This window comes from Perca flavescens, chromosome 22, assembly GCF_004354835.1.
Source record: "Perca flavescens isolate YP-PL-M2 chromosome 22, PFLA_1.0, whole genome shotgun sequence".
NCBI lineage: Eukaryota > Metazoa > Chordata > Actinopteri > Perciformes > Percidae > Perca > Perca flavescens.
The window spans coordinates 28,086,757-28,113,615 of record NC_041352.1 but is presented as its reverse complement, the minus strand read 5'-3'; the positions used below and the strand labels follow the sequence as shown (position 1 = coordinate 28,113,615).

General features: G+C 40.7%; 1 protein-coding gene across 1 annotated transcript in view; it reads right to left on the bottom strand.

Annotated features, from left to right (window-relative positions):
* Positions 1–4,138: 4,138 nt before the first annotated feature.
* Positions 4,139–26,859, bottom strand: part of LOC114549632 (protein NLRC3-like) — a 25,774-nt gene continuing 3,053 nt past the window's right edge. Inside the window, exons 2-5 of the mRNA XM_028570015.1 lie at positions 10,227–10,417; positions 8,190–10,074; positions 4,467–4,643; positions 4,139–4,142 (exon numbers count right to left, since the gene is read on the bottom strand). Of these exons, the coding sequence (XP_028425816.1) occupies positions 4,139–4,142; positions 4,467–4,643; positions 8,190–10,074; positions 10,227–10,417 (2,257 nt within the window). The remainder of the gene's footprint in view (positions 4,143–4,466; positions 4,644–8,189; positions 10,075–10,226; positions 10,418–26,859) is intronic.

Genomic DNA, 26,859 nt, shown 5'->3' with positions numbered 1-26,859 from the left:
TCGGGAGGTCAAAAAAGGTACAAAAACGTCGAGAAAAATTACGAAAACGTTATTAAAAGTGACAACCGTTGAAAAAAGTGACATCTTTAATCTCCCAAAACCAACCACTCTGGCCGACGTTGTCAGAGCGCAATTTATACAATTCAAAATGCAATAAACTAAATTACAGCCGTGAATAACGTTCTATGGACAATTTCTGTTAAAATATACAGACACACAACTGTCAAAGTCAGATAGCCTTTCTCAATCTGATTTCTTTTCTGTTCTTGTGTTCATATGAAACTTCATCTTTTTATGGCCAAAGTACCATCCCACTACACAAGTTCACATTTCACCAAGAACACTTCAAATTCCCAGAAATGTTCCTGACATAGCATTCTACTTGTTGGACTAAACAAACATTGGTCATACATGGAGAAAAAAAATCAAAGATCAATAAGTGTTATTTTTCGATACGTTTTCATTAGTAGTTTTGTTTTGTCCTCAGCGTCTTTAAATAAAGTGGTTGTATTGTTGTTGTCATGCTGTTATTTTGGAGTTCTGCAGGTGGCCTGTGCTGGGTTATTATGCAATACCAGCAAGCAGGCATTGTCTCAAACTGTCTACAGTGTTCTGTGTGCTCATCATCTTGCGACAGCGACTAACAAGAATGTTCTCCCCAAGAACACGTCTGTTCTTTACATTTTTGGGATTGTGAAACCCCCAGAGTCTCTCCACTCTACCTCCCAGTAACATGGCCCAGGTAGAGGTGCTGCTGCTGCTTCAACCTCTCTGGATCATCAGGACTTAGCTGATCCTTCAACATCCTCCTTCTGATGACTCTTACAGAGACCACCATCTGATGAGAGAAGAAGACAATAGAAGAGATAAATGAGTGCTTCCAGAGACTCCATTCATCAGCTGTCAGTCAGTGATGAAGCACATCAAGTATAAAGAGCAGCAGAGACTTCAGTCCTGTTCAGACACCAAGTGGAGCAGCTGTGTAGCAGCCTGCTTCCTTTCAGCTCTCATGTTAACGTGTTGGAGTGAAGCTCACAGACCTGCAGAGACTTTGGGCATCAAGTTTGTTGACTCTGCAGATTTCACTGAAGTACAAGAAAATAAACTGCTGAGAGTCCTGAACGCATCATTACTGATGAAACAGAGACACGTTCACTGCTCTCTTTAATGATGATTTTCTGCTGTTGGGATCAGAGCTGCTAAAAACCATCTGAGTGAAATAAAGTTAAAACGTAAATATGGAGTCCGTCAAAACAAATGACAGAAGGACAGATATATTTATGATGTTAAAGATCTGACATGTTGATACAAAGACTGAACAGTAAAACATCAGCTGTGATTACTGGACTTCGGCAGAGCTTCTGCTGTGTATGAAGACCACATGGTTACTAAATGTAATACTGGATCTATTAAATAAGAGCCAGCGATTTGCAGGCTTCAGTCAGACTGATCTCAGAGCTGTGACAAAGATGAACTGATCAGTTGTTTAGTGTTGAAATGAGAGAACAAACACTTAGAGATCGGATTTGATGGTTGGACAGTTTTATGTCTCTCTACACATTACAATCAGTTGAGATAAATGTATCACGATGCAATTTTTAAATGGCCTATGGCGTGATGCTAGTTAACATTACAAAGCAGGTAACGTTAATGTTAGCCTGCTGTTAGTTAGAAGCTGGCTTAAACATGATTAAAATGCTGACAGCTAAACGGTCTAACGTGCGTATTTCACTGGAAAGGGTTCCAACAGTGTGCAGCTAAAGACACAGAGGACACTATTTGAGCTTTGAGACAACGTTGACACTGCTGCTGTCGGAACAACAACTGAGACGGGATGCTAGTCTAGCTTGTAAGGTTGTAGCATTTAATGTTGTAAAAAATACCCTTCTGCCATCTAGTGGTTCTTCTTTTTGTTGTTTCACAGCAAATAACTGGTGAACATGATTACATTTTAAATAAATCATTTAAATTTGACATATGGACTTAACAATAAACAAACCGCTCTTTAATCTTAAATAGTTTTTATTTAATTTGTTATTTAAGATAAAATACAGTTTCAGTGTAACTTTTGATAAAAGGACACATCTGTTGTTTTGTAGTTTATAGAAATAAATGAATATTTTTCAGTGATTTGTCTACAACTCATTCTGTCAAACAATTGTGAGAAAATCGTATTGTGAACTTCAAGTCGTGAATAGTATCTAATTTTGAGTTGAGTGTATTGTTACATCCCATATACTAACTGTTTTTAGTTTGATACTGCTGAAACGAGCATGGACTGAATCCAACTATCTACTTACTTCAGAGTCTCCAGTCTACAAGTTGGACTCTCCTTCAGATCACACAGCAGCTTCACGTCTGACTCCTTCAGGTTATTGATAATCAGGTTCAGCTCTCTCAGATGGGAGGGATTGGACTTCAGAGCTGAGACCAGAGGAGCACAGCTGATGTTTGACAAACTGCAGCTCCTCAATCTGAATGAAGTATAAATGAAGATAAAAATCTATTAATAATCCAATCAGATGTGTTGAGGTTTTAAATGTGTAGTTCAACATTACGTTGTCCTAATCAATGATCTTTCCCTAAATGAGTATTGTTTAAAATTTGTTATATGTGCAGTGAAGTTTAAATATTAATGCTATCATGTTTTGCTTCTTTCCATACATTTGATGATGAAGGTCTAAGACCAAAATGTATTTTCTAAGTAAACAATCGCTTGCGTAATGGTCAGTGTGAGGGATTCTATCTAAGCTCCGGATCTGTGATCTTTGGTCACATCCTACGCACCTGCCCAACAAAAGGTGTGCAAAAAAAGCTTATCCTACATCACACATATTTATAAAAAGATATGATATATTAAATTAAACAAAGGTACTTTTGTGACTTTAATTGCATCCCTTTAATTGTTATTGGCATAGATATTAAGTATTTTGTATGTATTTTTTATTTGTATATTCAAGTTGAGAAAAACACATTTCAAAATGTTAGTTTTTGGTGCATTCTTTTGCATTCATAGTATTTTTAAATAACAATATGACTTTTTCTACAAATTGTAAAGCCCTATTCCTTTCATGTTTTTAATAATGAATGTGTTTCACATGTAAAAACAATTGTAAACAATTCAATTTTGCAGTACAGAGTTTACAAGTTTGAGTCCAGACTACATATGGAGATAAACTAAAAACAAACAAAGAGTTGTTGTGATTTGTACTCAAACACAGAAAACAAGTGAACTGAGAAATTTAAAACTTATGTTATGGATTTAAATTAAATATATATACAATGTAGACAAATACATGAACTCACTTCAGACTCTCCAGTCTACAGGTCGGCATCTCCAGAAAATCACACAGCAGCTTCACTCCTGAGTCCTTCAGGTTGTTGAAGCTCAGGTCCATATCTCTCATATGGGAGGGGTTGGACTTCAGCGCTGAGGCCAGAGAAGCACAGCTGATCTCTGACAAACCACAGTTCCACAATCTGAATAAAGAATATATGTGTTTATGTTTTAAATGTGTAGCTCAACATTACTTTATACATTGTCCTAATCAATGAGGTTTCCCCTACAATGAGTATTGCTTAAAATTAGTCTTCTTGGTGCAGTTTTTATATTAATGCCATTATGTTTTTCTTTCTTTCCACACATATTTAAAAAAAAGATATAATACATTAAACAAAGGTACTTTGTGACTTTAATTTAATTCCTTTGACTCTTAAAATGTAAACTGTGTAATTTAGGTTAGAATTAAAGAAAATTGACAAATTTAAATACACGAATAAGACTTACTTACTTACTACATAATAAAAAATAAACTGAGTAAAGACAGAAACATGGACAGCACTTCTGCTGCTCTCATTTCAAACCACAGACTGAGGTTATCCTCATCACCACTGTCATCTTCACCAACACACAGCTGACTGACTGAGTGCTCTGCTTCATCCTCAGTCATCTTTAGAACCGGATCAGATGTGCACTGAGCAAAGAGAGATACAGGTTCTCTTCATCTGAAATGTAATCTATTACCTCCACATACAAACATGTCTGCAGTGCATCGGTCATGCACCTTTTTACTGTCTGAACACAAAATAATAATTTTCATAATTTTCTGACCAGAAGCATCAGACACATGTTGAGGTATCACCTGGTTGGTGACAGATCAGACTAAAGACACTTTAAACATCTGCATTTGGAAACATGCTTCACATGTAAAAAGATTGATTTAATTTTGCAGCACATTAAAGAATACATCTTAAAGCTTTCTGAGAAACACTGATCCAGTTTGAGTCCAGACTACATCTAGAGACAAACTGTTCAGACTGACAAACTGAAAACAAACAAAAAGTTGTTGTGATTTGTACTCAAACACAGAAAACAAGCAAACTTCATCAAGAATAATTTAAAACTTCTGTTATGGATTTAAATTTGATACATTACACTGTACAAAAACAAAATTTCATGAACTGACCCCAGAGTCTCCAGTCTACAGTTTGGACTCTCTAATCCAGCACACAGCAGCTTCACTCCTGAATCCTTCAAGTCCTGGTTGTCCATCAGGTCCAGCTCTCTCAGATGGGAGGGGTTGGACTTCAGAACTGAGGCCAGAGAAGCACAGCTGATCTCTGACAAACTGCAGCTCCTCAATCTGAATGAAAAACAAATGAAATGGATAAAAATCCATTCATAATCCAATTAGTGTGTTGATGTTTTAAATGTGCAGCTCAACATTACTATGTCCTAATCAATGATATTTTCCCTAAAATGAGTAGAGTGGCTTTGTCATTATCTTGTTGTGGATCATCATAACATCAGCCCTCTTATTTTGTCACAGTAAGTGACTATAGATTGCCGTGGAAGTTCAGGTATATATATATATATATATATATATATATATATATATATATATATATATATATATACAGTGGGGGAAATAAGTATTTGACCCCTTGCTGATTTTGCAGGTTTGCCCACTTACAAAGAATGCAAAAATCTACAATTGTAATCATATGTACATTCTAACAGTGAAAGACAGAATCCCAAAGAAAATTCCAGAAAATCACATCATATGAATTTATTCAAATTGATAACCATCTGATGAGGAAAAACAAGTATTTGACCCCCTGGACAAACAGCAAGTATTCTGGCTCCTACAAGCCAGTTAGTCTTTCTTTAAGACACAGCCCCAATCCGAACCAATTATCTACATCAAATACACCTGCTCACCTTGTTACCTGTATAAAAGACACCTGTCAACACCCAAACAACCAGCATCCAACATCACCACCATGGGCAAGACCAAAGAGCTTTCTACGGACATCAGGGACAAGATTGTTGATCTGCACAAGGCTGTGATGGGCGACAAGAGAATCGGAAAGCAACTTGGAGAGAAAAGATCAACTGTCGGTGCAGTTATCAGGAAATGGAAGAAGCACCACACCACCGCCAACCTCCCTCGGTCTGGGCCTCCACACAAGATCTTGCCTCGTGGGGTGTCCCTGATCATGCGAACGGTGAGGAATCATCCCAAAACCAGAAGGGGGGAACTGATGAATCAACTGAAGGCAGCTGGGACCACAGTTACAAAAGAAACGGTTGGTAACACACTACGCCGTCATGGATTGAAATCCTGCAGCGCACGCAAGGTCCCCCTGCTCAAGAAGAAACATGTACAGGCCCGCATGAAGTTCGCCATTCACCACCTGGACGACTCAGAAGAGGCCTGGAAGAAGGTGATGTGGTCAGATGAGACCAAAATAGAACTTTTTGGCCTCAACTCAACTCGTCGTGTTTGGAGGGCAAAGAACACAGAGTACAACCAAAGAACACCATCCCCACCGTCAAGCATGGTGGTGGCAACATCATGCTTTGGGGGTGCTTTTCAGCCAAGGGACGGGCCAACTCCATCGTATTGAGGGGAGGATGGACGGGGCCATGTATCGTGGAATTCTGGACCGACATCTCCTTCCCTCAGTGAGAGAGCTGAAGATGGGTCGAGGATGGGTGTTTCAGCACGACAACGACCCTAAGCACACCGCCAAAGCAACAAAAGAGTGGCTGAAGAAGAAGCACATCAAGGTTCTGGAGTGGCCTAGCCAGTCTCCAGACCTGAATCGATTGAAAATCTTTGGAGGGAGCTTAAAATTGAGTTGCCAGGCGACAACCTCGGAACCTGAATGATTTGGAGGCTGTCTGCAGGGAGGGTGGGCCAACATCCCTGCCGAAATGTGCACAAACCTTGTCACCAACTATAAAAACCGTTTGACATCTGTGCTGGCCAATAATGGCTTTTCTACAAAATATTAACATGCTGTTTGTCCAGGGGGTCAAATACTTGTTTTTCCTCATCAGATGGTTATCAATTTTAATAAATTCATATGATGTGATTTTCTGGAATTTTCTTTGGGATTCTGTCTTTCACTGTTAGAATGTACATATGATTAAAATTGTAGATTTTTGCATTCTTTGTAAGTGGGCAAACCTGCAAAATCAGCAAGGGGTCAAATACTTATTTCCACTGACCCAGGGTGACCGATAGTGATTGGTTGGCAGTGATCAGCCAACCAATCACGAGTTATTTTTCTTGTTTAACAGTAGTGGTTTCAGCCAATACCTGAGTGAAGAAATTCAAGCCAGGCCAGACATTCTCTGGCCAGGAGAGGTGTCGCTGATGTTCTTATGCTTATTAGAGCCATTAGCACCTCCGCGGGAGCTGTCCACATATGTCATGGTTCATTTCCATCAATATGTGGCACAGACGAACGTGACGTTCACAGGCTGTAAATTGTGATTAACTGATGAAAATTAGGGAGATTTCCAGGCGTTTATGGGGACGAAAATCCCACTTTTCATGCAGTGTATTGCATTTGGGAAGAGGCTATTTTTAAATCTGATGGTGTTGCATTGTATAGACCTATAACGCCTACCAGAGGGTAGCAATTGAAACAGGTTGAGTATTGTCCTTGATGATGTTCTTGGCTCTTGAGAGAGTGCAGCTGAGTGCAATATCTGAGGGAGGGAAGGGGCAACCAATGATTTTTTTCTGCAATCTTGATAATTCTCTGCAGACATCTCTCGCCTGAACTATACGTATTTTTATAATAGACTGAATGTATTTTAATAATAGAAAAAAGGGGAAAGGGTCTGGACTGTGTCACATTTTAAATATTTGACAATAATTGTGGACTCACAGCTGTCCTTTAGGAAACATCAGGTGTGTAAAACTGTCAAATTTAAGGAACTTTAGATATATTAGAAATCAGCTCCCCTTACATGCAGCACAACTTTTTATGCACTCAGTGATTTGTTCACTCATATCATACAAGCTGGTTACAAGCTGTAAAAACAAAACACTTGCTCCACTGCAAACACTTTATGAACAAACACTCAAGGCATTGGACAAAAAGCCATCAAGTTATCATAATTGTAACATAATCCAAAAACATAATCTCATGACCTTTGACAGTTTTGTGTGTCTTGCTGATGTTAGTCTAGTCTATAAAGTAATCAATGATCTGGCCCCTCCACCATTAAATGAGTTTGTGTCACTGTGTTCAGGCACTGGGAGGAGAACTAGCACAACTGTGCAGTACAATCTTTATGTAGTGAAGTCCAGTTGTTGTGGTGTCTAAATGTTGTGATTTTATTGTTGGTTCTATTGTTGTGGTGTTTTAATGTTGTGAAATTGTATTGTTGCTGTTGTCTTCATGTTGTGGTTCTTGTTGTCAAAGTAGTGTTTTTGTATTGTGGTTTTTGATGTTTGTTGTTGTAGTGGACACGTTTTAATACTGTGAAATTGTATTGTTGTCGTTTACTACTGTTTTGGCATTTTTTACTACAGTGTTAGATTTCCATTTTGACAGAGATGATATTCTCTGTTTCCTGCCCAGGGACTACAGATGAAAATTAGTTCATAGCGAGTTCTGGCACTGCTAAGGAGCTGTGCATTGCCCCTGTCAAATAAATAGATAAAATAAATAAATAAACTTTTAGTGTTGTTTAAGAGTTTTACAGAAACACAAATATCACCAAAACTAGTGGGGGAAAAATGTAAAAATCATCTTTTTGGGGTGTGATTAAGAACAGTCTAATGCATGATTTATAATCTAAATGTGTGTAATGTGTGTATTGCTACTCTAATACTGATTTCATCTTTACATTGATTTATTGTGTTGATAATAACATCTGGAATTACCGAGCCTTCCTGCAGTTCCTCACAGCTGGAATCAGTCTCAGTCGTCCCTCATCTGATGTTTTGTACTGACTCAGGTCCAACTCATCCATAACCTCCTCTGATATCTGCAGCATGTAGGCCAGAGCTGAGCAGTGGATCACAGAGAGTCTCTTCTTTGATGAGCAGTGGATCACAGAGAGTTCTTTCCATGATCTGTTCTTTGACTTCAGGAACTTTTGGATCTCCTGATGGACTGAGCGGTCGTTCATCTCCGTCAGACAGTGGAAGATGTTGATGCTTCTGTCAGGAGAGATATTGGTCTTCTTCTCCTTCAAGTTGTTGATGGCTCTCTGGATGATTTCTGGACTGTTGTCTGTCTGACCCAGCAGGCCTCCTAAGAGTCTCTGGTTGGACTCCAGAGAGAGGCCATGAAGGAAGCGGACAAACAGGTCCAGGTGGCCATTTTTACTTTCAAGGGATTTCTCCATGGCTCTCTTCAGGAAGACATCCAGGGATGGGTAATGGTCATTGTCACTTTCATCATGGCTATCTTTCTTCCCAAAAGACTTCTTGGGAAAAAACTTTGGGTTAAAGTGCCTGTGCTTGAAGTCTGGTCCCAGGAAGTCCTTGAGTACCTGTGTGTTCCTGTTGGTGTAACAGTGGAACAGGTAGACTGCAGCCAGAAACTCCTGAACGCTCAGATGAACGAAGCAGTAGACTGTTTTCTGGAAGATCACACTCTCTCTTTTTAAGATCTGTGTACAAACTCCTGAGTACAGCGAGGCCTCTGTGACATCCAGACCACAGCGCTCCAGGTCTTCTTGGTAGAACATGATGTTTCCTTTCTCCAGCTGTTCAAACGCCAGCCTCCCCAGCTTCAGAAGAACTTCCCTGTCAGCCTCCATCAGCTCCTGTGGACTCGTCTCATGTCCCTCAGCATACTTGTGCTTCTTCCTCTTTGTCTGAACCAGCAGGAAGTGTGAGTACATGTCAGTCAGGGTCTCGGGCAGCTCTCCTCTCTGGTCTGTAGTGAACATGTGGTCCAGAACTGTAGCAGTGATCCAGCAGAAGACTGGGATCAGACACATGATGTGGAGGCTCCTGGAGGACTTGATGTGGGAGATGATTCTGCTGGACAGCTCTTCATCACTGACTCTCTTCCTGAAGTACTCCTCCTTCTGGGCGTCAGTGAAGCCTCGTACTTCTGTTACCCTGTCAACACACGCAGGAGGGATCTGATTGGCTGCTGCAGGTCGGGAAGTTATCCAGACGAGAGCCGAGGGAAGCAGCTTCCCCTGGATGAGGTTTGTCAACAGCATGTTGACTGATGACTTCTGTGTGACATCAGAAACAGCCTTATTGTTGTGGAAATCCAGGTAAAGTCTGCTTTCATCCAGGCCATCAAAGATGAAGAGAAGTTTAGAGCCAGCGAGCTGCTCTGCTGGGACCTCCTGTAATGATGGATGGAAAACACGGAGCAGCTCCAGAAGACTGTACTGCTCATCTTTGATCAAGTTCAGCTCCCTGAAGGAAAGAGGAATCACCAGATCCACATCTTGGTTTTCCAAACCCTCGGCCCAGTCCAGACAGAACTTCTGCACTGAGAAGGTTTTTCCAACGCCAGCGACGCCGATCGTCAAAACAATGTGTTTCTGTTGGTCAGGTAAGGCTTTAAAGATGTCGCTGCACTTGATTGCAGAGTCATGGAGGGTCTCCATCTTGGAAGCTGTCTCGAGCTGCATCACCTCATGTTGGGTATTAACTTCTTCACTCAGTTCATCTGTGATGTAGAGCACAGTGTAGATCCTGTTGAGGGGGGTTCCACTTCCTGTTTGATCAGCTCCTTCAGTCACACGTTCATATGTTCCCTTCACACTGATCTTATGTTTATGTTTAACAACGTACACTGTAAGGAAATACAAAATTCTATTTATTAATAATGTTGGTTTTCAGTACCCAAACAACAATTATAACAATAAAAAGGAATGACAATGGAGGACACAAGAAGAATCCTGTTTTGAGACATGAAGACATCAGCAGACAGATGGACAGTCTTACTTGTTCTGGATCTTTCACACTGGGGACAGCAGGAGTCTCCTGATGAAGCAGACTGGTCCCAGTATGAGGTGATGCACTGTCTGCAGAACCAGAGTCCACAGCTGGTAGAGACTGGATCCTTCAGGACGTCCTGACACAAAGCACAGCAGGACGGCTGCTCCTCCTCACAAACATCACTCCTCTTCCTCTTTCTGTCAACACATTTCTTTTTATAAATGAATTGTTGAAATATCAAGACTTGGCCAAAACTGTCTCAAAGCTCAGATGTTCTCAGAGAACAGTAAACGTGCCGTTACAGTTCTGTTTGAATACAGCCTGTAATGAAAATTTTCTTTTAATCTAAACTCTCCTGCTTTCATAAACACTAATAACTGTTTTTCCTCTCTGACTGTCTTATTAAAAATGTAGTGATCTGTCTGTAGTTTAATAATACAAACTTAACAACATTAATAAAAAATAAATAAAAATAAATATCAGTATTGCCCATAGATGTTCTCTCTTCACCTTCAGGAACAAGATATGGTGGAGGGAACTACTACTACTGCTGCTAATCTTTCAACTACAAGTTCTAAATCATTAAAGATGCAGTAGGAAAGACTTATAAAACCAACTTTCTGTCATATGCCTATGTTACCCTATGTTTGAGTAGAACTACATTAGGTAGGTAATTAAAAAAAGATCCGGCTCCTCTGGCACCACCTACATCCTGTAGTGCAATTTACAAAAATCCACTGCTCCCTGTTCAGATGCACCAATCAGGGCCAGGTGGGATGTCTAAGGCTATTCAATTCAATTCAATTTTATTTATAGTATCAAATCATAACAGAGTTATCTCAAGATACTTTACAAATAGAGTAGGTCTAGACCACACTCTATAATTTACAATTTACAAAGTCCCAACAATTACAGTAATTCCCTCAAGAGCAAGCATTATAAATGGCTATTGCGACCGTGGCGAGGAAAAACTCCCTCTTGGGAAGAAACCTCGGCAGACCCAGACTCTTGGTAGGCGGTGTCTGACGGGGCCGGTTGGGGGTGTGAAGGCGATAATAGTCGCATTGAAAATAATGGAACAGTGACTTTGAAGGTAGTCGTTGTAGTTCATGTCACAGCAGGACGTTGCGGGACGAAACGTGGCGCTGCAGAGCACGGGTGGGTGTAGCAGACGCAGCAGGACGCGGCCGGGCGTTGAACATAAGGACTCCAGGGAGTAAACTCCCCAGAGCTCGGTTAGTAACAAGCAGTTCTGGGACAGGATGCATACAAAAGGAAACAAATGAAAACATTGATGAGAGGCTGACCTGGCCTGCCCCCCTCTACTCTCACTATATTATTGATTATATGATCAATAAATCTGATGACTACGAAGAGAAGCAGATGGGCCGGGTTAGGCGGACGCTGCAACTCCTCACTCCACCATAGACCCATATCTAACCTAAGCTTTATCAAAGAGGAGAGTTTTCAGTTTACTCTTAAATGAGGCGATGGTGTCTGCCCCCCGAACCCAGACTGGGAGCTGGTTCCACAGGAGAGGAGCCTGGTAGCTGAAGGCTCTGGCTCCCATTCTACTTTTGGAGACTCTAGGAACCACCAGTAACTCTGCATTCTGGGAGCGCAGTGCTCTAGTGGGACAATAAGGTACTAAGAGCTGTTCTAGATAGGATGATGCTTGACCATTTAGGGCTTTGTAGGTCAGGAGAAGGACTTTAAAGTCAATCCTGTATTTTACAGGAAGCCAATGCAGAGAAGCTAAAACAGGAGAAATATGATCTCTTTTCTTAGTTCTCGTCAGAACACGTGCTGCAGCATTCTGGATCAGCTGGAGAGTCTTAAGGGAATTATTTGAGCAACCTGACAGTAGGGAATTACAATAGTCCAGCCTGGAAGTAATGAATGCATGGACCAGTTTTTCAGCATCGTTTTGAGACAGGATATTCCTAATTTTGGCAATGTTACGAAGATGAAAAAAGGCTGTTCTCAATGATTGTTTTAGATGGGCGTTAAAGGATGTATCCTGATCAAAATAACTCCTAGATTTCTGACAGTAGTGCTGGAGGCCAGGACAACAAGGAGAACAAAACTGGTCCAAGCACCTAGCCCTGTGGAACGCCATGCATAACCCTTGCGTACTTAGAGGATTTATCATTAACATTAACAAATTGAGATCGATCAGAAAAATAAGACTTAAACCAGCTTAGTGCAATTCCTTTAATTCCGACTAAGTGTTCCAATCTCTGTAACAGGATTGTATGGTCAATAGTGTCAAAAGCAGCACTAAGATCTAATAAAACAAGTATAGAGACAAGTCCTTTGTCTGCAGCAGTTAGAACGTCGTTAGTAATTTTCACCAGTGCCGTCTCTGTGCTATGATGCTTTCTAAATCCTGATTGAAAATCTTCAAATAAGCTGTTGCTATGGAGAAAATCACATAACTGATTAGCAACTACTTTCTCAAGGATCTTGGAGAGAAACAGAAGGTTAGATATAGGTCTATAGTTTGCTAAGACCTCAGGATCGAGGGTGGGTTTTTTCAGAAGAGGTCTTATCACAGCTACTTTAAATGACTGCGGTACATAACCTGTTAATAGAGACATATTGATCATATCTAGTAGAGAGGTGTTAACCACAGGTAATGCTTCTTTGAGTAATATCGTTGGGATGGGGTCTAAGAGACAGGTAGATGGCTTTGCTGAAGATACCTTTACCATTAGTTGTTGAAGGTCTATAGGATAAAAACAGTCTAAGTAAATGTCAGGTCTAGTCGTTCTTTCTAGCAGTCCTGCGTTGAAAGGTGAACCATTAGAAGTTGAGGGCAAAAGGTGATGAATTTTATCTCTAATTGTTGTAATTTTATCATTAAAGAAGCTCATGAAGTCATCACCACTCAGAGCTAGAGGTATCAAAATTGAAGATGACTGACTATCTGTCAGCCTGGCTACAGTGCTGAAAAGAAACCTTGGGTTGTTCTTGTTTTCTTCTATTAGTGATGAGTAATAGTCTGATCTGGCATGTCTGAGGGCCGTCCTATAGGTTTTTAGACTGTCTTGCCAGTCCAAACGAGACTCTTCCATTTTGGTGGAGCGCCATTTACTTTCAAGTTTTCGCGAGTTTTGCTTTAATTTACGAGTTTGGGAGTTATACCAAGGTGCTAGTTTCCTTTGCTTCATCTTCTTCTTTTTGAGTGGAGCAACAGAGTCTAAAGTAGTCCGTAGGCAGGCCGTAACACCATCTACACAATTGTCGATTTGAGAGGGACTAAAGTTTACATAAAGGTCCTCTGTTGTATTAAAACAAGGTAATGAGTTTAGTCCTGTTGGAATGTCTTCCTTAAATTTAGCTATAGCACTGTCAGATAGGCATCTAGTATAGAAGCTTTTATCTAATGTCGTATAATCGGTTATGAAGAATTCGAAAGTAATTAAGAAGTGGTCTGATAATAAAGGATTTTGTGGGAATACTAATACATCTTCAATTTTGATAACATATGCCAGCACGAGGTCGAGGGTGTGGTTAAAACAGTGCGTGGCCTCATGCACACTCTGACTGAAGCCAATAGAATCTAGAAGTGAGTTGAAAGCAGTAGTAAGGCTATTGCTGTCAACGTCCACATGGATATTAAAATCACCTACAATAAGTACTTTGTCTGATTTAAGTACTACACATGATAAAAACTCTGAGAATAGGGTTAATTAACAGGCTTGAATCAAATATGGCTGCAACTCCCCCTCTTCGGCCTGAGCCTCTAGGAATTTGAGTATTAATATGACTGGGAGGAGTGGCTTCATTTAGACTAACATATTCTTCATGGCCCAGCTATGTTCACACCGTAAGTGCAATTAGGACCCCAGGAAGAATAGCTTTTAGCTGATGCTGAAGCTAATGGGGATCCAAATAAAACAAACAAACAAACAAGTCTTAATGCTTAATTCAGATTTTTAGTTTTGAACTGACCCACATGCGCAAAAGAACAATGACATCAGACGCAGCACGCTGTTGCACTACAGTAAATTTAGGGAGATTATGCAGGAAGTAAGCATTTTTGCTTTTATTTCAAAACGTTTGTGTAATGGCAACCATAACATTAATGAGCTGGTGATCAGGAGTAGAAGAAAGAAGAGAAAAAGAGCCAAATTGGCTATTTTGGCCTTTTGCGGGGTTATGGCTGCAAATTCACTACAGAGGTCTGTGTGACCGGACGACCGATTTGCACGTCAGGACCACTACGGGCATCCATCAGAGTTTCCTCTGGCTTTGCCCTGCCCAGGCATAGTCCACCATCTTTCGGGTCCTATCGTACGCACTCACGCTCCACCTCCCAGACGGTGTGGGCGAGGCAATCCAGTAGTGCGCCATTCAAAGAGTACCCAGGAGAAGGAGCAGGAGCAGGCTACCCTCTCCGTCGCTGCCAAACTGTATGGATTTTTGAATTGATTTAATAGGGAGTGAATGTTAGAAACATTTTCCGATGGCGACGATCAGAAATGTATTTTGGCCCTAAACCGTTTAGTGATTTATAAACCAGCAGAATTATTTTGAAATCTATTCTTTGGGGCACTAGAAGAAAGACTTCAGAAGTGGGGTGATGTGGTCCACTCTCTTGGTCTTAGTGAGGACTCGAGCAGCAGTGTTCTGAATCAGCTGCAGCTGTCTGAGTGTTTTTTTAGGGAGACCTGTAAAGACACCGTTACAGTAGACAAGTCAACTGAAGATAAAAGCATGGAAAAGTTTCTCCAAATCCTGCTGAGACATAAGTCCTTTAACCCTTGATATATTCTTAAGGTGATAATATGCTGACTTTGTAATTGTCTTAATGTGGCTGTTAAAATTCAGGTCTGAGTCCATGACTACACCAAGACTTCTGGCTTTGTCTGTTGTTTTTAACATTGCTGTTTTAAGCTTAGTGCTGACTTTGAATCGTTCCTCTTTTGCTCCACTTAGTCGGTTGTTGTATTGGACTTTAGTCCCCTGGTGATAAGGTTATGTAAATTTGTGTGTCGTCTGCATAACTATGGTAATATTTTGTTGTTTTCCATAATCTGAGCCAGTGGAAGCATGTAGATGTTCAAACAAACAACAATCATCAACTGCCTTATGCCTTAAGACCTTAATGAAGGTAATGTCACAAGATATATGATCAAAATCATAAAACTAACAGCTTATTTAGCTGGGGGGGTTGCTAGCCTTAGTGACAGTTGTGTACACTTGTTACCCAAAATGAACGTCAATTCACTCATAAAATACAAACAAATCAACTATTAAGGGTTTTCTACTAATGATAAAACAAATATGAAGGTGCTTGAGTGACATTTACCCTTTACAGAATAAATAAGTCAGTGATTTGGCTGGTCTTCATAGCTTTGCTGGGGTTATTGCCAACTAGATAAAGAACAGAGCACCATCCCACACAGTGAAATCGTGGAACCTTTTACTTTACTCAGATTGTTTTTTTAAATTGGGGGTATCTGCAAAGATACTATACGGATTTTTATCAGAAAAGGCTTTATTGGCTAAGTAAGTGTAAACACGAGAATTTGAGTCCGGCGTTGTGTTGCTTTCAACCAGAAACAGACATAACATTACGGCTAAAAACGAAGATGAAAAATGTTGGCACCAATGTTCAATCAATATTAGAGTTACAGTACATTCTTCCAACAGTGCATAAGCTGATGTACTACAATTTCATTTATTATATTATTTTTATACTGTCAGTACTTTTAGAGCAACTTTTATTATGGATAAAGAGCCTGGAAAATGTATATGTTGAATGAATTGAAATACATTTTAACCTATAGCTATAACTTAGGCCTACTAAGATTTCGCCTAGGTGTGGCGGTGTACTTATCAACTACAATGTACACTGGCGACGGTGTAGTTTATCCACACATTAGTGTCACAATACAGTCTCATTTGGTAGGATATCCGTGGCACAATCCACTCGCAATAGACAGCCGCACCAGGAGAAAGAGGGGGCAACGAGGGTTATTGACGTAAAATTTGCATCCAAGCCTTGGTTGTTCACACTGCGCCCGCATTGAAAAAAATCAGACCTGGGTACATGTGGAAGTGGCCTGAATCTGATTTGAAAAAATGTGATCTGGGCTAGATTTGAGTCTTCACACTACTTCTGAAGAAGTCTGACCTGGTCACTTGACCCCCAAAAAAAATGTTGGGCCACTTTTGCCTGTAGTCTGAATTTAGCCTAACTGCGTGTCAATCACTGCTCATGCACACATTCAATCGCCCTTGTGGGGGGAGGGGCTTAGTAGACCGTTTGGGCTTTTGCAGAAAGAGGGGAGGGACTGAGAAGTTGTCAGTGTACAAATTCTTTGGCTAAGTCCTGGATCTTCACAATCCTACCTACAGTGAGTAGAGTTTCTCTACAAATGCATTTTTACCACACAATTATGATGTGCAATGATTTAAGACCTGGAGGGTCATAACAGCTGACTGGAGGAAAAGTCAAACCAACCAAATATTTTGAAACAAATATGAGAAAATAAATTACACATTTGAAGCACATTCCTTCAGATTTTGATTAGTTGTAAATATTTACAGTGACTTCAACATCTGGGCAAAAATATAAATAATTTCTTGAAATGGAGGCAACGGATGCCGGCTGCAGAAATACAATCAATAGTTTGTGGCTATAAAACCCAGAAAAGATCCATCGTGGTTTGTATCTGTACAACAAGTGCTACATCGTGAATATTAATCTCATAAGTCTCTTACTTTGTGTATGAGGGTCCAGGTTCATTATTGAAGATCAGAGGTTCATGTCTGGACCGGTCACTCTTCATAGACTGACAGCCAGATACTACAGACTCTGCTCCGTCCTCCTCTTCCTCCAAATCACTCATCTTCTGATCTGAAGTCAGTCTGAGAGGTAAAACAGGAACACTGACTGGGAGCTCACAACACAAGAATCAAGACAAATAAGTTTGTTCAAGAGTCTCACACACACACACACACACACACACACACACACACACACACACACACAGCTGCTATCAAGTGCGGCCTGAAATGTCGAGATCTATAACCAATCTGACAGAAAACAGTAACTGTGAAATATAAAGTCTATTGTGCTACATTGGGGGGGCGGGAACACAACAGGAGGGTGACACTCTCACCGCTGGATCTCCTTCTGATAATTTGAATGCAGTGTTAAGGCTGAATTATACTATGCAGAGCCTACACCGTACCATGAAAATGTTTCACATCAGAGCGATAAGGCATTTGTTGTAAAATGGTGCTGCGGCTCCTTTAAGAGAGCTCAGTGTGTGTGTTTTGTGTGTGTGTGTGTGTGTGTGTGTGTGTGTGTGTGTGTGTGCGTGTGGGCGTGTGTGTGTGGTAAGTGGGCAGAAGAGAGCTAGAGAAAGAGGAAGTAGGCATGTAGATGCGACCGGAGCAGAGTTGGTGGAATAAGTTTAAGTTTTGTACAGTTTTCTGACCACGTTTGGAAACACAGCAATCAGGAAAGGTGTGGTATCTGGCCCTATAAGTTTAAAGTCTTTATAAAGCTCAAATATGCTGAGAAATCATGAGCACTGTGTTAGGGATGTAAGTTCAATGATTTTCCTCTCAGCAGAGTGATGGGTTGAAGAGGATGTCCTATTTGATTCTGTGATTAGGTGACTGAGTGAGATCAATGATTTTATGAGTAGTGTTGGAACCCCCCCCTCAAAGAAACTCTGAGCTCAAAGGGACTCTTTACTTGCCAACTAACAACTGTTTACTCTATCTAACCGTCTACCTAAACGTACCCCTTATAAACCATGTTCTTGCTGCAGCAAGACAGAGTGCATATTGGCTTTGTCTCTCCGGGTTCTGCAGGACCCGTCATTGATGCTGGAAACTTGATGTAATAAAACCTTTATGATCAAGTACAGTGTCAAGCGGATTTCCTCTCCACACATCACCACAGCATCGCTACCCAAAACACAACAAAGGTTAACACATTGAACATTTCAAATTAAACAGCTTATTAACGTGCGCTTGTTGCCCCATGTGCACTGATGCCTCATCTGTTGACATTTCCGAATGCCTTCCTACAGTTGCTTAATAAAAGCTTTCACACAAACGTGTCATTAGTATGTGAAAAAAATTAGATTTTAACTGTGTCGGGCTTGGACAGAAAAATGTGGCCCAATCAGCACTCTAACACACACACACACACACACACACACACACACACACACACACACACACACACACACACACACACACACACACACACACACACACACATTTTAACCATTTATTTATGTCCACATGAAGAAAAATAGTACATGGACAAAAATATAACAGATGCAGTACAATACATACAAAAACTCATGGACCAGTGACACGCAGCAGATCCTCACATTATCACTTAACAAGCACAAAACTCACTTCTTAAGAGTATAAGTAGCACAAAACACACTTCTTAAGAGTATAAGTAGCACAAAACTCACTTCTTAAGAGTATAAGTAGCACAATACTCACTTCTTAAGGGTATAAGTAGCACAATACTCACTTCTTAAGGGTATAAGCAGCACAATAATCACTTCTCGAGGGTATAGGTAGCACAATACTCAGTTCTTAAGGGTATAAGTAGCAGCGTCTCCGCCATATGTGGCGGCTGCCAATAATAGCAGATATGACGCAGTACTTAGCAAGCTGTTTAGCCTCTTTTTGGACATCCTAAGTTGTTGCAGCCCTCTTACAACCAGCCTGTGTGAGTTTCCTAGGCTACCAGATATGAAAACTAGTAGTGTGCACCTATAGCCCAGCTCTGAGATGGTGTTTAGGAGTGGTTGGTATTTAACTACCTTGGTGTAGAAAGACTCCTCCATGCTGGAATCAAAGCTGCAGCCTACCTCCAAAATATGCACCTCCCTGGACTCCTCATTGATAATAACAACATCTGGTGTATTGGCCACCAGGTGTAAGAGAGTACTAGAGGTACTACTGCAGTGCTGGAACATGGATGGTTTTACCTGAGAATGTTTGTACGATCTTACTGAGGGTGGTGATTTGAAATGTCTTTCAGTATGAGGTCTACTATTCTGTCATGACGTGCTATGTACATTCCTTTGTAGGCATGGCAACCATTTAGGATGTGAGACAGAGTTTCGGTGATATGTTCTGAGGTGTGATGCAAGCAATGAGGGAGACCAGATAGAGAGGTTGAGTCTGGTAGGGAGGACTTGTAATCTGGCTTTTACTGTGAATGTGAGAATGTCCTCATTGAGTGCAGAGTTCTTGAGGAATGAGTGGGACACAGAGTGATCAGCAGAGGGAAGACATGCAAGTTTCCCCTGAAGTCTCAGTCCGGTCCAGTGTTGTTGATGTTGATGTTGGTGTAAATCCATCAGAGTTCACCGGGCTCCTGCAGATGTTAGCAGGTGACTCTGACCACCATATGTGGCTGTTGCCTTGACGACAGCGTGAGGGTCAGTTATAATGTCCTCTGAGACCATCACAGTCCCAGAGTCAGACCACACCCACTCCAGTGACACTCCTGTTCTGATACAGAGGTCATTCAGATCTGGCCAGTCCGACCAGACCCCAAAACCAGCAGAGTGGGTATCAAGCCTTTTGAATCCTAGGAAGTGGGGGTCCGACTCCCTGGCTAATGGGACCTTGCGTCTTCTTAGGTCCAGGAACAGGGAGGATCGAGCCAGCTCCCGAACATCTTTATCGTCGCTGTTCAACATGTTCAGAAGATGGGAAATCCTCATGCTGGTGTAGATCTACTCTATGTTTGGTACTCCCAGTCCCCCTTCCCACTGGGGGTGAAAGATAATGTCACGAGTGCTGTGTGTGTTGAGTCCAAACCATTTTCGCACTAAGCTCACTGTTTTTTTTTATTAATTTCACTCAGAACTTTCTGCTGGATGTGAAGTGTTGGAGAACAGATGTTGTACTTTTGACAGTGCTACCTGTCTGATAGCCTCCAGCTTCATAGTCAGAGGCAGTGGGTATCTGTCAATCCGGTCCAATCTAGATGTAAACTCGGACAAGATGGTGTTCACTTGCTCTTTTCTCCTGCAATGTAGATTTTACGATAGCTGTATGTCTCATGAAGAGAATATACACGTATGGATTTTGATGCTATTGTGAACTCAGGGCATTTATCAGTTTTTGAATGATACCATTGATTCCCTCCACTCCTCCTCTCGTACAGAACAGCACATTTTGTCTAGCCTGGATGCCAGCCGGACTTAGCTCCGCCCACAACATTCGAGGTCGGGAAGTTTGGTCAGGACTTGCTCCGTTGAGGAGCAATTTTTGCCCGAACAGGATGTGTTCGGACCAATCAGATTGTCGGACATTTTAAAATCCTCAGCGGAGGAGCCTCAACAACTGCCCGAAAGCACGGTAGCGTTATATGGTGGAGCGAGATAGATAGAGAGTGAAGAGAGAGAGCGCTCAGCAGCGTAAGAAGAAAGCACGGTAGTGTTATATGGTGGAGAGAGACTGGAGAGAGGGAGCACCCAGCGGCGCTAGAACAAAGCCGTGAATCGGAGAAATAAAATGTGTTTTCTCCAATTCATCTCTAGAAATGCAACTGTACAAAACACCGTCTATTAGGATTGATTGTAGGTGCATGTGGGTAGCGCGGACACGCGCCTTACACCGCGAGCGGGCGCGCGCACTACACGGAGAGAAAGGTGGGAGAAAGAAAAAGAGAATGTGTTCGTCCGGAGGATAATCAGTTGAGCTTGCGTGTGTGCGTCTTTGTAAGTTCCATAACTTATGTTGTCAGTTCTTTTAAGCCTGTTGTTGCATTGGTTTATAGTTATTGTAGATTTAAGTAATTTCGATATTTGTGTTAATCACCTGTTAGCTAGTTTGCACGTGGCTGTTGATTTATAATGCAGATCGTTGGAAGCCTTTGCTCACGTTTGTATTTAGCTACATTATTGTATTATAATTGTATTGTATTATGCTGCAGTAGTTACATTGCATTGATATAGTGTGATTAATAGTGGGTTTGTTGTTATTGTCTGCTAGCCTATATGTATACTTCATATTCATTGTGTATGGTAGCCTTCACAATGTTATTTGTTTCTTTGCAGAACCACACACACACACACACACACACACACACACACACACACACACACACACACACACACACACACACACACACACACACACACACACACACACACACACACACACAAACACACAGCCATAGCCTGTAGCAACAGCTGAGAAGATTTGGGTCTGTGTTGACCAGGTCCACCTCACACAAACTTCCTTCTCCCCTTCTCTCTCTTTACTACTAATACAACACACACACACACACACACACACACACACACACACACACACACACACACACACACACACACACCTCAGTGTAGGGACCAGGGACCCAAAGTTAAATTAACATTGGTCTACCAAAGGGATCTACTAGGACCACTGAAATTCTAAAGAATGAGAACCACTGATTTACATTCTAATCCTTTAAAACTAAATAAATAGAAATAACCATCTTTTGGGTACCAGGGGGACTGGTGGCCAAAGACCAAATCTCATTAGATTAGGCAGTGAGGGGAAATCATTCTTCAAACAAGGCCTCTCCCCACCAAAAGGTCCAGCAGAAACTAGACTGAAAAATACACACAGCAAGACAAAAGACACAGCATGGCTCATTTTGTGCATGTGTTATACCCTTTCTCAAACTTTTTTTGTGCCAAGGCCCAGTAATGTTTGGCCCTTGTCCTCTGTGCCCCACTTAATGTAATTCTTTTGGAAAAAGACTATTTTTTCATTTTATGAAACATTTAATGTATTATTTACAGTTACATTTAGAGATGCACAGAGGTGAGCACAAACATCTGGACCAGTCACAGCTGCATGGCCTGGCAACCAAATGGCATCGGTTTTGTTTCCAGATTTTGTGAGGAGACATAATTTTGAGCATTAAACACTGGATTTTTAACACCTATTTCTACCCTTTTCTACATCAATTAATGCTGGAAACAATTGAAAATATATAAAAATAAGGCCCTCAGGCATTCTGTATTACTTCAACTATTCTCTAGTCTAGTAGATCAACTTTTTCTAATTTAACGTCATGTCTGCTGAGTCAATAATTTACTCTTCCCTCCTCTTTTGCGTCTTTTTCTGGGGAAGTAAATCTATTTAAATGTGCATGTGGCACTTATTCATGTGAATCATATATTAAGTCATTTTAATTAATTTATAAACCCCTGGACTTCAATAGCTCAGATGTGTTACATCAGATTTTTTTACAACTTTGTACACATTCAAAATAAACCTCCTCCCATCTGTGTTCTCCAAAATTTGGAGAGTTGTAATATAGTCTGCTGTGCATGTTATTGCTCTGCTGATATGGTAGTATCTCATTCAGACTCAGAGGCCCATTTGGGTCTCTGGTCTTTGACAAAGTGTAGAGGCGGCTGTACGCTGCTCTTCATCAGAGGTAGAGCGAGGACGCACCGCGTCACTGCCCACATCAGAGAGAGTCCACTACAATGAACGGAAGTTGCTACACTTACCAGCCGCGCTGCTCACCTCAGAGAGAGTGGACACAAAGCGACGGATGTACTACGTCACTTCCGGAGTTTTCCGCGGATTCGTTTAAACGTTATTATGGTTCATAACTTACTGGAACAAAACTGAGCAACGTGTTGTTGCTGGTGACACAATCACTGACTGTATATATGTATATTGTAGTGATACTGACCACTGACTGTATATATGTATATTGTAGTGATACTGACCACTGACTGTATATATGTATATTGTAGTGATACTGACCACTGACTGTATATATGTATATTGAAGTGATACTGACCACTGACTGTATATATGTATATTGAAGTGATACTGACCACTGACTGTATATATGTATATTGAAGTGATACTGACCACTGACTGTATATATGTATATTGAAGTGATACTGACCACTGACTGTATATATGTATATTGAAGTGATACTGACCACTGACTGTATATATGTATATTGAAGTGATACTGACCACTGACTGTATATATGTATATTGAAGTGATACTGACCACTGACTGTATATATGTATATTGAAGTGATACTGACCATTGACTGTATATATGTATATTGAAGTGATACTGACCACTGACTGTATATATGTATATTGAAGTGATACTGACCACTGACTGTATATATGTATATTGAAGTAATACTGACCACTGACTGTATATATGTATATTGAAGTGATACTGACCACTGACTGTATATATGTATATTGAAGTGATACTGACCACTGACTGTATATATGTATATTGAAGTGATACTGACCACTGACTGTATATATGTATATTGTAGTAATACTGACCACTGACTGTATATATGTATATTGAAGTGATACTGACCACTGACTGTATATATGTATATTGAAGTGATACTGACCACTGACTGTATATATGTATATTGTAGTGATACTGACCACTGACTGTATATATGTATATTGAAGTGATACTGACCACTGACTGTATATATGTATATTGAAGCGATCCTGGCGTTAAAGACCAGCTGATCGCTGCCCGATTCTTTGAAATGAATGGCCGCATTGCATTGTGGGATAGGCCTATCGGCTTTGAATGCTTCCTGCTCGGATCATATCGTAATGTTCTATATTACAGCATATACTGTAATATTTCACCGGTAATAAGACCGAAATAATATTATTAAAGTAAAGAAATGAATACCATGATAACATCTAAATACATGTTGATAGATGTAGCATTATAGTTTAAAAAATATAAATCAACAAAAAAGCAATCCAGCTTCCCTGGCCGAAATAGACCGAAATAATAACATAAAAAGAAATACATATAAACCATGATACTATCTTGTGAATAATGTTGATTAAAACAGCGGTTATTGGGCTAAAAATACCAATAATAACTGTCACAGATTTCGAGTTAAGGGGCGGGGGGGCGTGTTTTTTTCTTTCATCGATATTTGACGGTGAGGGAATAACATGAATGTCTATCTGACGGACCCCCTCGTCGAAAAATAACGTCAAGGGTACCCCTATTTGGTTGAAACTTGACGCCAGGGTCCTTGACCATGCGTCATACATTTGACGAGTAGGGAGTGAGACTGTGTTGGTCTCTCCCTCCTCCTCCATTTGCTCTCTGTCTATATTTGGCATCCATTGTTCCAAACAGGTAATCTGACCTTTGACCTCTGTATAGGCCTATACTAAAGCAGTGATTGGTTAGTGTTCAGTTATGACATAATGTGTTTGCAAATGTGAGGAGAGTGTGTGTGCCATGGTAAATAAGTGTAGCATTTTGATTGGTTGTGTTTAGAAAAGGAAAGAAAGTCACTTCCTGTTAGATTTTTGTGTCTTAGGTAGAGAATTGTGTGTAATGTTTTGAAAAAAGCTTTTTACGCAATTAAAAACTGAGAAATAGCTTCTGGTTTTGGAGATTTGCTGTGTAGTTTTGCACTTTGAGTGAGAGGTTTAAAAAATCGTGTGACATGAAAAGATTTTGTGTAAGCAGTTGGAATAAAACTGTAAGAGTGTGTATGTGTGTGTGTGTGTGTGTGTGTGTGTGTGTGTGTGTGTGTGTGTGTGTGTGTGTGTGTGTGCATATGTGTGTGTGGGTGTGTGTGTGTGCGCGTGTTTGTGTGTGTGTGTGTGTGTGTGTGTGTGCTTGGGTGCGTGTGCGGGTGTGTGTGTGTGTGTGCGTGCGATTAAACGTTTGTATCAATTATCTTAATGGAAATTAATTGATGAATAGTAATATACAAACAGCTCACAACACAAGAATCAAGACAAACAAGTTTGTTTAAAAGACACACCTACACAGTGTTTGTGTGCGTGTGTATGTACAGTACAGGAATGAACACATATGGAATTATGTACTTAACTTTTTTTGATAGCTCTGCAAACCCTTGGTGTTCTCTCAATGAGCTTCATGAGGTAGTCACCTGAAATGGTTTTACCTTCACAGGTGTGCTTTGTCAGGGTCAATTAGTGGAATTATTTCCCTTATTAATAAAAAAGCAAAGGGTGGCTACTTTGAAGAATCTAAAATATAAGACATGTTTTCAGTTATTTCACACTTTTTTGTTAAGTACATAATTCCATATGTGTTCATTCATAGTTTTGATGCCTTCAGTGAGAATCTACAATGTAAATAGTCATGAAAATAAAAAGGAAACGCATTGAATGAGAAGGTGTGTCCAAACTTTTGGCCTGTACTGTACATACACACGCACACAAACACTGTGTAGGTGTGTCTTTTAAACAAACTTGTTTGTCTTGATTCTTGTCTTGTGTGTGTGTGTGTGTGTGTGTGTGTCTGTCTGTGTATGTGTGTATGTGCTAGAATCTTAAAGTTTTTGCCTGTTGCTTGAACACTACAGACCCATGCTTAGACTAAAGTAACACAACTTGAAGCTTTTGTTACCATACCTCAAACACATGTACCCATACCTTAAACAAAAGCTCTGCTTTGCACTCTAGTTGCAATTCTGCAACACACTTACTCCTTTAGGCAACACACTTGGTCCTGCATACTACACTCTATTTCATACAGAAGACATTTCGTTCAAAAATGAAATCTCAGGGTGCCATTTGGAAAACACATGTATCCAAAATACAAAACACATTGGGTAATTGCAACCACTCAAGTACACACCTGAAGGCACTTACTTTCAAAACTGAACACCAGCCAGCTACAAAAAGGCCTCAGTTTAGCCATTTCAAGAACTTTGCAAGCATGGATGGAGGGAGAGCAAGAAGCAGAGGTAGAAGAAGAGGAAGAGGAAGAGGAGGAGGAGGAGGACAAGGTCAAGGTCGAAGAGGCCATGCACAGACCCCTATTTCTGATGATATAAGCGCAACTTTGGTGGACCATGTCATCAACCATGGCCTGACTATGAGGGAAGCTGGGCAGAGAGTCCACCACATCTTCACAGTGGCATCTGTAATAAGAACATTCCGACTAGAAAACAGGTATGTCTTCACCTCTCTACCTTCTACTCTGCTCAGATTGTATTTAAAGCACTGTATATCACATTACCACATCACGTGAACAGGGTATTGCAGAGTGCTAATGCTCCTTTTGCAGCCAAAGTGGTAGTTTTTGTGAAAAATACCATGATTACTTATATTGAGATGTTTCAGTACAGTGGATGATACGCATTGTGGGAAAACACAACATCACCATAAAGCAGCTCTACAGGGTCCCATTTCAGAGGAACAGTGTCCGGGTCAAAGGACTTAAAGCTGAATATGTACGGGTAAGTGTAACTGTCCTTTACATTTACAATACAGTATTGGTGAAGTCCAGTAGCAGCTGAATATGTACCATATCAGTACCACATGGATCCATTCGGAGAGCTACACAGGTACCTGTGTGATGGGGTGAGGGTTCTGTATGTGTAGCACTGTAGTACAGTACTATGTTTTTTTTGTTACAGAGAATCTTTGCCATGGATGGAGCTGCACAGCCTCATGAATTCATTTTCATTGATGAAGCTGGATTCGTCCTGAGCAAAACAAGACAACGGGGTCGTAATGTAATTGGCCACAGGGCAATTGTGCACGTGGGCAGCGCGGGGCTAATATCACATTGTGTGCCGCCATAAGCCTTCGAGGGCTTCTGCATCATCATGCA